This window comes from Postia placenta (genome assembly GCF_002117355.1).
Source record: "Postia placenta MAD-698-R-SB12 unplaced genomic scaffold POSPLAscaffold_5, whole genome shotgun sequence".
NCBI classification, from domain to species: domain Eukaryota; kingdom Fungi; phylum Basidiomycota; class Agaricomycetes; order Polyporales; family Adustoporiaceae; genus Rhodonia; species Rhodonia placenta.
In genome coordinates, this window is record NW_020169836.1 from 1,495,457 (window position 1) to 1,508,216 (window position 12,760).

Consider the following 12,760-nt stretch of genomic DNA (forward strand, 5'->3'; position numbering starts at 1 on the left):
CTATGCCGTTGCTATATCGCCAATATAGCACTCAGTGATGTCCCAAAGTCCGATCTTCGAGCCTGAGCTTGTGTATACATCGGGTTCAATCAGGCCTGTGCACAATGATTCGTTTCACTTGCTCATTATTGATGCTTTTAAATGAACCCACGGCCGTTCAAATGTTCGGTTGTGCGATGGTCAGAGAGAACCGAAGCTTTGATATAGTCTGTTCAACGAAGGTGTTTGGAGAGACATGGTTGTTCAATCTCACCTCGTTCCCTTTCGATGCATATTTGTATGCAAGGCTCTTGCTCTTGGTGGACAATGCCTCACAGATCAAGGATTGAATGCGTATTGTCTTCCAGGGAAATATTATTCCCCGCTATGAGACGAACTACAAAACATATATCCTATAAACCCATCTCGTTCATTGCGCTCTATTTTCTCGAGAAAACCTTCGTTCGATCGCCCTAAATTTAGGATATAATAAACAAATCACACAGCTACCCGCAATGATGCCAATGTCTCCACTGCCCGCTCTGGCGATGGGCCCGACATACCATGCCTGATTCATGCAGGGGATTATTATCCCGAAGGCGCAGAAAAATGCGAGCAACGCCGCGATTCCGGGAGTTAAGCGGCGAGGCTTGTCGAAGTCCTCCAATACGTACGCGTTGAAGTTGTCTTTGCGGAAGAGGAAGTGCTCTATAAGGATCATGACGCCGTGGATGACGCTCCAATAACCAATTATACCTGACAAGGGAAGATATAAAGATAAGTAGACATTGCCGCTCTGGGACTCACTGAGAATGTCTGTGAAGGTTGCGTAGAAACGGGTGGCGCCGACTATGGCCACGGGGATCAGACTGGTAGAAGAATACGTCTCAGCATATACTGTGAGGAGCGTGGAAGTATGACTGACATAGCTGTTGAGATGATAGCAAAAATGTATCTTGGTATCTTTGCGAAATAATAGCTGATAGTCATGAGACTTGATGCAAAGGTATACATCGTAGGTGCACATGCGCTTGGAATGGAGAGCGCGACTAAGACTGTTATGAACTTGCCAAAACCCCCTGCAGGAGAAAGCACTGCCTCAACCAGGGCGCCAACATTGTTGCCGTTGTCAAAGCCTGATTCCCAAATAGGATCCGATAGAGCTGAGGCGGCGAAAGCAGCACCAAGCATATGTGCCGTGATCTACAAATTGTGAGTCTGCTGCTGATAGGCCAATGCGCAGAGTCACATATACACTCACACTTGACACGAAGAACCCCAGATATGTATATATGAATACCCGCATTCTGCAACTGCGCGTCAGTTGATATATACTACCAGACAGCGTAAAGAGCACCTTGAGGTATTCTGTAGGTGGTATACGCCATAATCGGGGGTCATCGTGCACCAGCTGATAACGCTGGAAGCTACCACAGTAGCGAACGTAATGATTTGAGACGGTGCTACAGGACCAGGTGCGGGTTCGATCGTGAGGTGCTTCCCACCAACGCCAAGCATAATAATGAAGGCGATGACGTTGGGTATCCACGCAACACTCTCATACCTGAAAATAAGTCTGAGAACCACACATTGGGGAGGTTCATTGACAGTGCCTACCAGTGGATGACCCGATAGCCAAAGAACGTGACCTGCCTCGATCGAGTCAACGACGGCTGGCGCATAATGTAGACTCCAGCTCACAGCAAGAGAGATAACACCTATTATGACAATTCCCAGTGTGTCGTTTAGATGTCCATTTGAGACGCTAGCAAGCATCTGGCCTCCAATGATACAATCGAGGATCAAGAACCCCTCCATAGAGAATACATTCAGAGCGCTTGGGAGCATTGCTCCGTAATACCTATATCAATGCTGAGGTCTCAGTGATCAGCTATTAGGGAACACCATGAACTATACGGACCCCCAAGTGTAACGTGCTTGAACCATTGACCGCATGCCGAGCTTGGGACCGAAGATAGCACTGATTGAAGCAGTCGGATAACATCACATCCGCGTGCACATCAACTCACAAGTATGCCGGGATCGTGCAAGAGCTGTGTGTTATGGAAGAAGAATCAATGCAACGACTCAGCAGCACTACTTTCAATACGCACATCAGGTCAACTATCAATAGCGTGATCAATGACTGTCGCAAGCCTAGCCCATAGAAAGCTGGACCCGCGGATCCAGTTCCAAAGCTGCATGAAGGACGTCATTGTCATGTAGCCGATACTCTTATGCGTACTCACGAGAGGACATTCATGTTTACAGAAAACCAAACGAAAAACATCTGATAGAGTTTGGTATCTGTCCTCTCCGCTGGTGGAATGGGATCGATCCTTTTACAACCCTTCTAAATGAGTATATCCTTGTATTCGATGATCACCACATACCCATTGGTTTCGATACCCCATCGAGAGAAGAAGTGGTTCACGCGATCGCGCAACTGCTTCGCTTTTGATCGCAACGACCTCACATCCTCGGAGTCCTGAGTGGCGATCTCGGATTTCTTCTCATCTTCCGGTGTTTCCATGTTTGACCCAGCGGCTTGGGGGTGCTCAACCGATAGCAATGGGGGACTCCGTTCATTTTGTACAAAGATGGTCAACTATTTCAATAATCCGGGTACCAGCATCACGTGGTGAGTTGTACAAAGATAGCACGATGGGCGGATCACCTCCGCGTGGCTCCGTGATGAATGTTTGAACGCTGGTCACAATAGCATTGAGGAACGTAGAAAATAGACATTTAAGCGCCGTCTCCATATGAACTCGGCACCAGGGAGTGAGCCCTAATGGACTAGAGACTCAGCTTTGAGTAGTAATGGATCGATACGTGTAGGAAAATTGAAGCATCATGACCGGAGTATACTTGTACGCGATGTGCATATCACACAAGCGGACAGCCTGGGTGTCGAGATAACGCTGGATGACGTTGGACATCGTGGGACTGCGATAACAGTCCTAGAGCTATTGGGCATAGTCCCGCATGCATAGAGAGCAACGCGCGGAGCCGCCCTACATCCAACGCGTTCGAAGTGCCATCCGGACCTTTACATATGCTCGGTCGAATATGCTCTTTACCTCACTGTCGTTTGCTGCCATCATTATTGAGGCTACGTGCCATGTGATTCCTGAATGTTTGCGTTTTGCTTCTCATACTCACCGACGAGCTATCGTTTAAATACACTGGTCAGTACGAAACGAGCAAATCAGGATGAACATCCAAACCTCGACGAAGTCATCCTGGTTCCAATGCATTTCGACCTTGTCGATGTCATCACGAGGAATCCACCACTCAAGAAATACGAAGAATAAGCAATCCACAATCAGGATTATCGCGAAGATGGGCCCCGCAAATTGCCCGAGCTGTAGAGTGCTGTTTATCACCGTCAGATAGGCTGATCAATAGAACAAATTACATACCGTCGCAATCTCGTCCAGAAGTCGTATGGTTCTTGTTGCATCACGGTGTCGTACACTTTCTCTGTGCGTTCAGCAACGTCACACCAGTTGTAAAAGCTCCGAACGCGCTCGTGAGCGCGAATAGGATCGTGCTTGTTGGCCGTCACGATGTCAATGGCTTCTGACATGGCTCTAACCACGTCTAGCGAACACATGTTCACAATTTGAGTAAGATTGAGGTTGAGTGCAGGACTGACCATCCTCGTCTGGATTTGCAAAGGAGATCATATCCTCCGGGAGAATTTCCGGTACGCCACCTACGCGAGTTGCAACGACATAAAGACCTGCGCAGGCGGCCTCCAGGATAGCAATCCCAAATGACTCTGTTAACGAGGTGTTTATGAATATAGAGCCGCGGACAAGGACCTGTGGGAATGCATCCTCAACTGGCCGTTGACACGTTGGAGAGGTCGATTGCAGTCTTACATCGCGAACATCGCTATGTTGGACAGGCCCAAGCATCTCGATGCGATCTTGGAGCATATACTTCTCTCTCATCTGGAGCAGGTCGATCAGCTTAGGGCCGTCGCCTCCTGACCAGACAGGTCAAATAACTCCGGTGACGCGTCTGGTGCAGACACGTTCCGTACCTATAACGAACTTGACATTTGGGAATAGAGCACAAATACGAGGCGCCGTTGCCACAAGGAGATCAATGCCTTTCCTGTGCGCCAGCCGTGATATGACGACGATGGTGACTGTATTTCCTATCAGTAATGTAGCAAGGCGAGGAGAAGCTTGACGTACTCTCATTGTCGTTCGAGCGGATGGTAGGCATGGGCTTGAACTGGTCAGCCACTAAGGCATTGGGTATGACGTGTACTGTTTGAGGGAGAAGTCGAGCTCTCAGAACCGTATTCTCACGGCTGTTATAGGTTCACTAGTTAGGCTCGTCTCCAGCTTCACTGTCGTTATCGATGACATACCCCGTATGTGATACACATATGACAGCATCAACGTTCCTTAGCGCCGCCTCAAGGAGCTTATTCGTCAATATGCTTGCAGCATCGTCGAAGCCAAACAGACTGTGGTCTGTGAACACAGTGCGTACGCCCATCAGGTGCGCGTGCAGGAGGCCCTCGTGCGCCAGCGACGACAGACTGGCGTGCGCATGTATGATCTCAACGCCTTCACGGAGGACGATTGTCCTCAGGTAGGGCAAGAACGTCAAAAAATTCGGCAGGGTCGCTGAAGAAGCGATGGTGGGGAAGGGGAGGTAATATACTTTTAGGGCAGGTAAAAGCCAGCGTATGCCGACTCGGTCCGGAGGATGGCTGTGTGTTATGGCAATCACCTGATTCAAAGCCGCATCAGGAGCAGTCGAGAATGACGATGCACTACGTGCAGAAACATACCTTGTGTCCCCGGCGGATGAGATTCGCACTGAGCATGTAGATGTGGTTCTCTACCCCACCAGCATTGGGATGAAAGAAATCACACACCATCCTATCTTTAACTGTGAGCCTATACTCGAGCATTAAGAAGTTCAATATTTACGCTATAACGAGGGACTTCATTGTGGCTTTGCATGACTACAGGGAACAGCTAGCTTGAGGCCGCGCGAGTGGTAAGTTCCCTATGTGGTTTGCACCCGCAGATGAGGTTTGTATCCTGAGATCTACGAGTTAGGGCCTGATGGTGTAGTGGTTATCACGTTTGTCTTACACCATTGCAGTGAGCCAGGAGCACAAACAGTCGCCGGTTCGATCCCGGCTCAGGTCATTTTTTCTAAACTCAAATGCAGCTGTCGTCATCAAATTTGATATTCCGTGTAACTAAATCAATCTGTTGGCTTGCTGCCAAACCATGGATTGTCCATCAATTCAAGAAGGAAAAGTAAACAGATATGTAGTGTACCGATGGGAAGATGATGTGAAGGGATCAAGCATGTATATAGTACATAGGTCGTTAGATCGTCGGTGACTGCAGGTATCCGTCTAATGCTTATGGTGTCGAAGGTGTCGAAGGTGTCGAAGAGTCCTCCAGTGGGTATACGATGTCCTCCTGTAATTCCTCTTCCAATGCCAGCCGGCCAGCTTTGGTAAGGGTCGGCTGTCCTGCTTCGTAATCGCTCTCGAAGTACTTCGGAACGAACCTACACGGAGGGGATTCATGACCAGGCTCTAGAACGCTCCAACAGATGCACATGGCAAACTCACTGGATGCCCTTCCGTTTCCGCTCCGCAGCCTCGTCTCTTTGCCTCTGCTCTATCGCCAACTTGTGTCTAGTAGCCTCTCCGTACTCCTTGGCCTGTAGTCTTGTAGTCACGTTATCCCACAGCTTCCTGCTTTCGTCAGGAAGCTGTTTCTCGAGTGACCTCACCGACTTGGGTATAACATGCAGCGTCGACAGATCGATGAGTGTCGCGTACTCTGAGCTAGGTGCATTGACACGTTTCCAGCGTATCTTGTGCTTCCATGACCCGTCGAACGTCGCGAGTATGCGGGAACGCGGAACATGTTTCACGCGCGTCCACTCCTCGTGTTGTGTCTCGCCCGGCTTGTAGGTGTGTATCACGCCTTCGACAAGGAAATGCGCCTTGCCGATCCACGATTCCTCCTTGTATTCGATGATCGCGCGGAGCTGCTCCTCGTCGTCATTCCCGCCCGTGCACTCGATGATTGTAGCCTCGCCCATTGTGATGTAGAAGCTGCCCCTGAACATCCCGTTCACCGATCCGATGGGGTGCGTGATATGGTACGTCTCGCCAGCGCCCGGTCCGCCTGTGAGTTTTACAAACAAGCCCTGGTTGTAGGAGCCAGGGACGATCCTGAGCGTCGTACCCGAGACCTTTGCCGAAATTTGGTCGATCCCCGCCAGCTCGACATGTCTACTGGCGCACTTGGCATAGTAAGCGGAAACCGGTGGGTGGTGGGAGACCTGCTCCGTGAGGAATGCTATCCGCACGCGCTGTTTGCCTTTCGCATTGGGCGAGTCATCTGCCTCGACTAGCTCTGTGACCTCCGACGCATCGTCTGCTAGATTGAGGTTGGACATATCTGCATCCAGGTTCATCTCACCAAGACTCGGCGATGTCGCCGGTGTGCTCTTGCCTGCAGTCGACGTAGCCCGCGACGCGAGACTAAGCCCACTCGCTCCGCTCTTTCCGCTCTTGACACTGCGCCCACTGAGACTCGCCGTCTCAGAGACCGAAACACGCGGCGCTTGAGCGGGGGTTAGGGCGAGCGAAGAGTAGGACGACTCGGCTGCCGGCGGTGTGAGATACAGGTGCTGGATGGGCGGGGCCGTCGGGTCTGATGGATACTCCACGGGAAGGACGTCCCAGTGCGAGCGGAAATGCTCTCCGAGAACGGAATTGTATGGTTTGCACACTTTCCCGCGCTGCGCCGCTGATTAAGTATGACGATGAGAGCACGAAACACAGATGGACTCACAATAAACTTGAGATCCTTGGAGAACGTAAAGCGTAGAACAGCGAGCATGCGCTCGAACGGGTCGTCGGAATCATTGATGCTGTGTATTATGAGCATGGCGACCTGTGGGGCAAAGGAATAGAACTTACGCAGCAAACAAATCAGGGCGATCTAAGTAGTGCCAATACTCCAGGTTGGGAATGGGCTCGAGCAGAGACGCAGGGAGCGAAAGTCGCCTGCGAGGGCATGAAGTGGCGGCTGTAGGACGGTCGAGAACACTACGTACATGGACGCGATGTCCTTGACACCGAGGCACTTCTTGAGGAGAGAGATGATCATCTTGAGCTTGCCGCTCTCGCCTGCATCTCCGGAGTCGGGCACGGAGATGGGCTGAGAGGCAGCGTCATCCTCGAGCTGAGTGTCGTCGTTGTCGGGCGGGGGCATGGTAGCAGCGGAAGAAAGTACGCGGCTGTGGTAGCGGATAGATGCTATGCTTTAACTATCCCTCTAGCGCCCAATGCTCGGATAATCTAAGGTACCATTTCCTTTACTGGACGAACGCCTAAACTCACCCATGGTGTGCAGCACGCAAGGCTGTGCATGGTCTCGCTGAGCCTCCATATTTCAGTTAATTCGCGAGGAATACGTACCTCCTATTAACTTGCCCAGTCTCAAAACCATTGATGTAATATTGCGATGTGTTGATCCTCAAGTCGGAAAACGCGTTGAATGCAAAATCCCGTCATAGTGAGATGTTGAATGGTGAAAGAGAGGGAGTTGGCGATGGAAAGAGGGACGGAAAGAGGGTTGCCGCTTGGGAACGAACGACTGGTTGTTGGATAGAACCAAAGTACAAAAGACAAGAGAGTGAGCTTGCGGACCAGATATTCATATTCTTGGCAAAGAAGTAAATTGACGTATGGGCATTGATACCTCGGGGACACAAACATTGTCAATGACGGCCGTTCTTTGCAGCTGGTCATGACTGGCGTACGAGCCCGGAAAGGTAGTATGAACGCCATAAAAGGAAAGCCATATAACTCCATGATGAGCGTTAGACGTAAATCATGTCAACTTCCCACTGTCTATTAGACAAGCATAAGGACGGAAGACCAGATTTTCCTCGCATTTCATGATGAAAGCTTGCTAATGAGAGAGGGATGACTAGCTTACAGAGGCACATACTGCTTCGTACTTGTCTTAGGCGCGCCGTTCTATGTTTCGGAGCTTGCCGGTGCAACCCTTTCGAGGCGCCGCCACCCGCTCATTATCCGCAGCCATTGGAATCCTCTTTAGTCGCTACAGCCATCTGTCGGCAAATAGAGCTTCGTCTTACGCTCAGAACTCACTCTTTTCCGTCATCTGACTCGGGGTAGAATCTTTATGCTCGCTATTGTCTCGTTATGGTCATCATCAGCACGTCTATCACTGCCTACCTTTCTGCCTCAGTTCTCATCCTCGCCGCAACTATCTATCATGCTCGTAAACATCAAGACTCTGGCATAGATATATTTCTTGTATTGCTCCTTCTGCATACGCTTTACATCCTCTACTTCCTGTTTCTATGCCGGCCGCCAAATATCTTCTGGTCTCTCCATGTACCCCTCAACGCGGCCCCGGAATACGTGCGCACGGCGATTCGGAGACACGTCAGACTCGACTCAGACACTCCACTACCGAGAGTCTTAGAGACGCTATTGTCTCGAATCTCGTCTCTCGAAATGCGCATGCTCTATGTCAGGTTCTTGCTTGCATTTATAGCTCTCTCGCTTATCCCTACTGACACGCCACATTGTTCAATGCAGGTTTGGCCAAGACGTGCTGCAAGACTGTGAGCACTGCAGGACTTTTGACGAGTTTGCACTCTTTGCACTCCCTGGGGCGCTTCTGGAGTATATCCGAGAGGCCGCCGTCCTTGGGCTCCTGACCGTCCATCAGAGTGGTCGTACGCGCTGGCGAACATACGTTCTGGGTGCGCTTGTCTGCGCCGCAATTCTGGAGGGCTATCAGATCATAACCGCCACAGTCAAGATCCCAGAGAATGGCATGGGTGTCTTTATGGTGCGTGAAATTCTTCCCTGCGTCTCATTACGATCCGGTGTGCTCCGTGGCTACAGTATTATCCATTCCCTTCGTCCCTGGTTGCAATAGTGTGATACAGCCAACCTCTTCATAATGTGTAATATGGACTTGCAATGAGACCTTCAGTTCTTTTCTGGACTTAAAGCTCGGCATGCAGAATGCGTAGCGAAAGGGAATTGCCAATACCGCCTTATGGAGAGGTTGTCTGAACAGCACGCCTCGCCACGGATTACACGATATATAACTTGTACGCAGGGATTGCATACCTTTGCTACGCGAAACCCCACCGCAGGCTACCTGCTAAGTTAGGGTTCAGGCACCCCTGAAACCACGGTAGGTGAAAGGAAGGACTGTGTCAGCGCCGGATTGTAATGGGCTTACAGCCACATCCTCCATTTCATTGCTCATCACTGCACTCTAGTGGCACGACTACTTTTGGGCGATCCGCCAGTCGTTATTCCTCGTCCTCCCCATCATAACATACTTGCTCCCGCCTTCTGCCCTCCCAGAAGACCCATCAAGCACGATCGCTGCCACGCAGGCGGTCCTGCAGGACACGATGATGCGCGTCATCTCCCTGCGCGTCTCACGCAGCGCCGTCATGCGCGACCCTGCGCTGCGTGCGGCGGCGGGCGAGTGGTGGGACCGCGGGCGCACAGAGGGCGAGTGGGCGCGCGGGGACGAGAACGTGCGCAGGCTCGCAGGGAAGCTGAATAAGAGCTTTGTCAGGGACGAGCAAGGCAGGATGGGCAAGCTGCAGGTCAAAGCACGGGAGTTTGCAGAGCAGGTGTGGATGGCCTTGACTGCGCCAGTGGGATGACGATCGACGTGTGTATACCGCTTGTGTTCTGGTGGCCGTCGCGTTAATGTCGTGGCTGTATAGTTTAGGCTGCTCGGAGCATGTATAGAATCACAACTTATACGTATAGTACAACAGTAAGAACCAAGAGCTATTGGACAGAGCAGCACGACATAGACTTCATTTCTGAGAGGCTTGCCTCCAGTTACTGTTGACATTTCCGCCACTGTAACCTGAGGTAGGCTGCGGTCTCCAATCTGAACGCTCACTTCGTGTGTCATTGTCATACTGACCATACGGCTGTGGCTGGTGATTGGGCGTCGGTGCACCGCGTCCATACCCTACATGACCCGGGGCTCCGCGAAAACCTGGATATCGACGCCCCCTGAAGCCACCGTAGCCTCGACCACTATGTCCCAGGCTACTCTGTGGGGTGAAGTACGTGTCTATTGTATTTGTCGGAGGTGGCGTAGCTTCAACGCGACGGAGGATCTCCGTGATATCGCTCTGTGTATACTCGCGCGAAGGGTGGTCCGATGGACGGAGGTACAAGATCCTCGAGAAACCTTCGTGAGCCGAAGGTGGCTGGTATTGCGAGCGAAAACGCGCAAGTATAGAAAGACCCTCTTCGGGAGTCTTGATATTGGGGTGGTCCTTCCCTGCAAGGTATGAGGTATAAACAAGCAGACACTGTACAGACGAGACGCATACATACTTTCGCGCAGCCGTTGTGCGCACACCTGTGTTCGTGAAAGTAAGCGTCCGGTGTAACGCAGCAGAACTCAGTCTCAGGCGCGCCTCGTAGGGTGTATCGAAGACAATGACCCACGCGGGCGTGTCCGGGAACTCATGTGCGATATTGATCCATGTCGCACGCTGCCTGTAGCGCAGGGGTATGGGCATGTCACTCATGACAAGTAGCACGATATAAGTGCGAGAAACTCACCGTGCGTCGAAGTTCGTGCGGTCAATGCATACGGAAAGTCCGTCTCGCAAGCATTGGCGTGCAAGGGATTCTACATTCTGCCTGTTGCCCAGGTCGTCCTGGTTACATCTCCGGAAGCCGGGGACATAGTGCTCCAGGGCCTGTGCAAAGGTGGACTGCACGAGTTGAGAAAGCGACAATGAGTATCACTCGATGGCGTGAGTCCTGAACACACCTTTCCCGACCCGACAAGGCCAACAAGAAGGATGACAACCGGTTCTTTCCAGCGTATTGCGCCTTCACTCTGTTGAGCGGATATGACTAGGGACTGCATTTCACGTTGCAGGCCACTGGTCGATGCCGTGAAGGTAGTGGTGGTGAGACAAATACGCTTACATCATACTGGGCAAGAATAAATAGGGTTCAGTGGTGTAGTTGGTTATCACATCTGTCTCACATTTGAGTGCCCACAGGTGGTCTCCGGTTCGAACCCGGGCTGAACCAGTTTTGGCATTTCTCTGCTAATGTAAAATAGACATATGTTGCGCCTCGTTCTGAACGTAAGGTTCAGTAGCGTAGTGGTAATCGCACTTGTCGCACTTTACGCGCGCTTAAGGGGACTCTGGTTCGAATCCAGGCTGAACTACTTTTGTCGTCATCCGCAGTTGATAGCGGTATATTTTCTATTTTTCCTACTGAGACTGGTTGAGCTGCAACCTGCGAAAAGCCTTTTTAAATCCCTCGCAGAAGTGTAGCGATCAGCTCGGAGCGCCTATTTTAACCTCGGTTGATCACGTGCACCTATTGTCTGTTAGGCGGCAAGTGTTGCAGATTGCAGTCACCTCACATCCCGACTTGGTTGCCAACATGCTCTCCAACATTGGAAAAGCATGTCTGAGAAAGTGCTCGACGGAACGCTTCATCTGCCTCGCCAATGTTCAAGCACGAACAATCTATACCCGTCTAGCGACGTCGGGTCATCCACGCCAAACACGAGTGGGTGTGTCAGTGCCATTTCGGCGTGAGCTGTATTCCAAGACTTCACCAATGGATCATTTCTGACGCTATGCAGGATGGGCAACCTCGACTACAGACCACTCGAGTACTGTAGATCCAGCGGAGGTCGAAGCCATGCAATGCCTGGAAGAGGGTACACAGAAACTTGAGGAAGGCGACGTGAATTCCGCAAAGGTGTGCGGTGAGACCTTCCTCGGGATTCTACACCCTGAACTTATGCCCCTGCTAGGAGCTATACAAGCGCAGCGTAGACATCAAGCGGACCGCGAGCTCGTTGTTCAACCTTGGGGTGACGCATTACCACCTGAGTATGCGCTTTCTGTTCGTCAGTAAATGTCGGGAAAGCTAACCTATCCAGAGGAGTATGACGAAGCCATTGCTGCTTGGAAAGAGTCAATAGCTTTGCAGCCCTCCAGCGCCGACGCTCACACCAGTGCGTTATGTTCCACTCTACTTTGGCCAACCCATTTATACCGCGTTCAGACCTGGCAAGCGCATATATCATCTCTCCTGTGAGCCGACCAGACCTCGCTCTGCACCATCTCAGGTGCGCTGTCTCATAACCTGCCCCCCGCTCCCTGCTCATAATGAGACTCGCAGTATTGCATCGTCTCTGTCGCCAGAAGACCCGGAGATTGCTTTCAATTACGCAGCCGTCCTTGAAGCTTGTGAGCAAAACGCCGCACACTCCACACACTCTATTGACCCACAATGACAGGTGGCCGCCTTGAAGATGCCCTCGCGCAATACAAGCGCAGCAAGAAGTTCGGTGTCGAACGCGCAGCGGTCCATATCCGCAACGTGGGTGCCTCATGTCATTGATGCGTTATGACGTCTCTGACGCGTTGTGCAATACACACAGGTCAGCGCGAAGATCCTCGGGAAGCAGCTGACTGAAGTAGAGCAGGCATCAGACGAGAAATGAAAGCCTACCTGTTCACTCCGCTACATCTATCGCCATCTGTTAGAGTTTAATTATAGTCCGCTTCATCGAGAAGATACTGTCATGCGCAGTATATGAGTGTGATGAAAGATCCATCGTGTTGCTAATCCGTCCTTCCAAAGCGATCCTAGGACAAGGTACAACAGAAAACTACAAGCCGAGGTATACTAAAACAA

At 51.2% G+C, this 12,760-nt stretch overlaps 6 protein-coding genes and 3 non-coding genes across 9 annotated transcripts; 5 read left to right on the plus strand and 4 right to left on the minus strand.

Moving 5' to 3' along the window:
• Positions 1-419: 419 nt before the first annotated feature.
• On the minus strand, positions 420-2,512 carry POSPLADRAFT_1045867 (hypothetical protein; the record flags this gene model as incomplete). The annotated part of the gene is made up of 13 exons (XM_024478881.1): positions 420-452; positions 482-735; positions 787-848; positions 905-1,182; positions 1,241-1,286; positions 1,337-1,543; positions 1,597-1,628; positions 1,681-1,840; positions 1,901-1,960; positions 2,010-2,033; positions 2,094-2,177; positions 2,229-2,298; positions 2,389-2,512. The coding sequence occupies 13 exons, from the start codon at positions 2,510-2,512 to the stop codon at positions 420-422; spliced, it is 1,434 nt and encodes a 477-aa protein (XP_024340347.1).
• A 646-nt stretch (positions 2,513-3,158) lies between these two features.
• Positions 3,159-4,921, minus strand: POSPLADRAFT_1139897 (glycosyltransferase family 4 protein; the record flags this gene model as incomplete). The annotated part of the gene is made up of 8 exons (XM_024485094.1): positions 3,159-3,357; positions 3,405-3,585; positions 3,641-3,809; positions 3,870-3,976; positions 4,034-4,150; positions 4,191-4,309; positions 4,370-4,737; positions 4,799-4,921. 8 exons carry the CDS (start codon positions 4,919-4,921, stop codon positions 3,159-3,161), a joined length of 1,383 nt encoding a protein of 460 aa, XP_024340348.1.
• A 151-nt stretch (positions 4,922-5,072) lies between these two features.
• On the plus strand, positions 5,073-5,165 carry POSPLADRAFT_t59. The gene has a single exon. It is a non-coding gene; the product is annotated as a tRNA-Val (tRNA).
• A 73-nt stretch (positions 5,166-5,238) lies between these two features.
• POSPLADRAFT_1169041 (hypothetical protein) lies at positions 5,239-7,267 on the minus strand. Its single transcript, XM_024488038.1, has 5 exons — positions 7,105-7,267; positions 6,968-7,054; positions 6,840-6,918; positions 5,603-6,786; positions 5,239-5,538 (listed from the first exon to the last, which is right to left on the minus strand). The coding sequence occupies exons 1-5, from the start codon at positions 7,260-7,262 to the stop codon at positions 5,388-5,390; spliced, it is 1,659 nt and encodes a 552-aa protein (XP_024340349.1). The 5' UTR covers positions 7,263-7,267; the 3' UTR covers positions 5,239-5,387.
• Positions 7,268-8,221: 954 nt separating this feature from the next.
• POSPLADRAFT_1180498 (hypothetical protein) lies at positions 8,222-9,720 on the plus strand (the record flags this gene model as incomplete). The annotated part of the gene is made up of 3 exons (XM_024488764.1): positions 8,222-8,559; positions 8,624-8,879; positions 9,322-9,720. The coding sequence occupies 3 exons, from the start codon at positions 8,222-8,224 to the stop codon at positions 9,718-9,720; spliced, it is 993 nt and encodes a 330-aa protein (XP_024340350.1).
• Positions 9,721-9,783: 63 nt separating this feature from the next.
• On the minus strand, positions 9,784-10,800 carry POSPLADRAFT_1039587 (hypothetical protein; the record flags this gene model as incomplete). The annotated part of the gene is made up of 4 exons (XM_024477567.1): positions 9,784-10,358; positions 10,415-10,439; positions 10,498-10,579; positions 10,646-10,800. Coding segments are annotated over 4 exons (729 nt in total), but the record flags the coding sequence as incomplete, so codon positions are not given.
• A 244-nt stretch (positions 10,801-11,044) lies between these two features.
• On the plus strand, positions 11,045-11,128 carry POSPLADRAFT_t60. The gene has a single exon. It is a non-coding gene; the product is annotated as a tRNA-Val (tRNA).
• A 60-nt stretch (positions 11,129-11,188) lies between these two features.
• Positions 11,189-11,270, plus strand: POSPLADRAFT_t61. The gene has a single exon. It is a non-coding gene; the product is annotated as a tRNA-Cys (tRNA).
• Positions 11,271-11,514: 244 nt separating this feature from the next.
• Positions 11,515-12,633, plus strand: POSPLADRAFT_1074090 (hypothetical protein; the record flags this gene model as incomplete). Its single annotated transcript, XM_024482666.1, has 8 exons — positions 11,515-11,620; positions 11,697-11,815; positions 11,871-11,949; positions 12,000-12,074; positions 12,125-12,188; positions 12,242-12,309; positions 12,360-12,442; positions 12,504-12,633. The coding sequence occupies 8 exons, from the start codon at positions 11,515-11,517 to the stop codon at positions 12,564-12,566; spliced, it is 657 nt and encodes a 218-aa protein (XP_024340352.1). The 3' UTR covers positions 12,567-12,633.
• Positions 12,634-12,760: the final 127 nt, after the last annotated feature.

Bases quoted from the DNA above. Each gene is read 5' to 3' on its own strand.
- POSPLADRAFT_1169041 (XM_024488038.1), bottom strand. From the start codon at position 7,262: ATGCCCCCGCCCGACAACGACGACACTCAGCTCGAGGATGACGCTGCC. The intron at 6,919-6,967 runs GTAAGTTCTATT...CATAATACACAG, and splicing joins CGCCCTGATTTGTTTGCTGC to CATCAATGATTCCGACGACC. The intron at 6,787-6,839 runs GTGAGTCCATCT...TCAGCGGCGCAG, and splicing joins CCAAGGATCTCAAGTTTATT to CGCGGGAAAGTGTGCAAACC.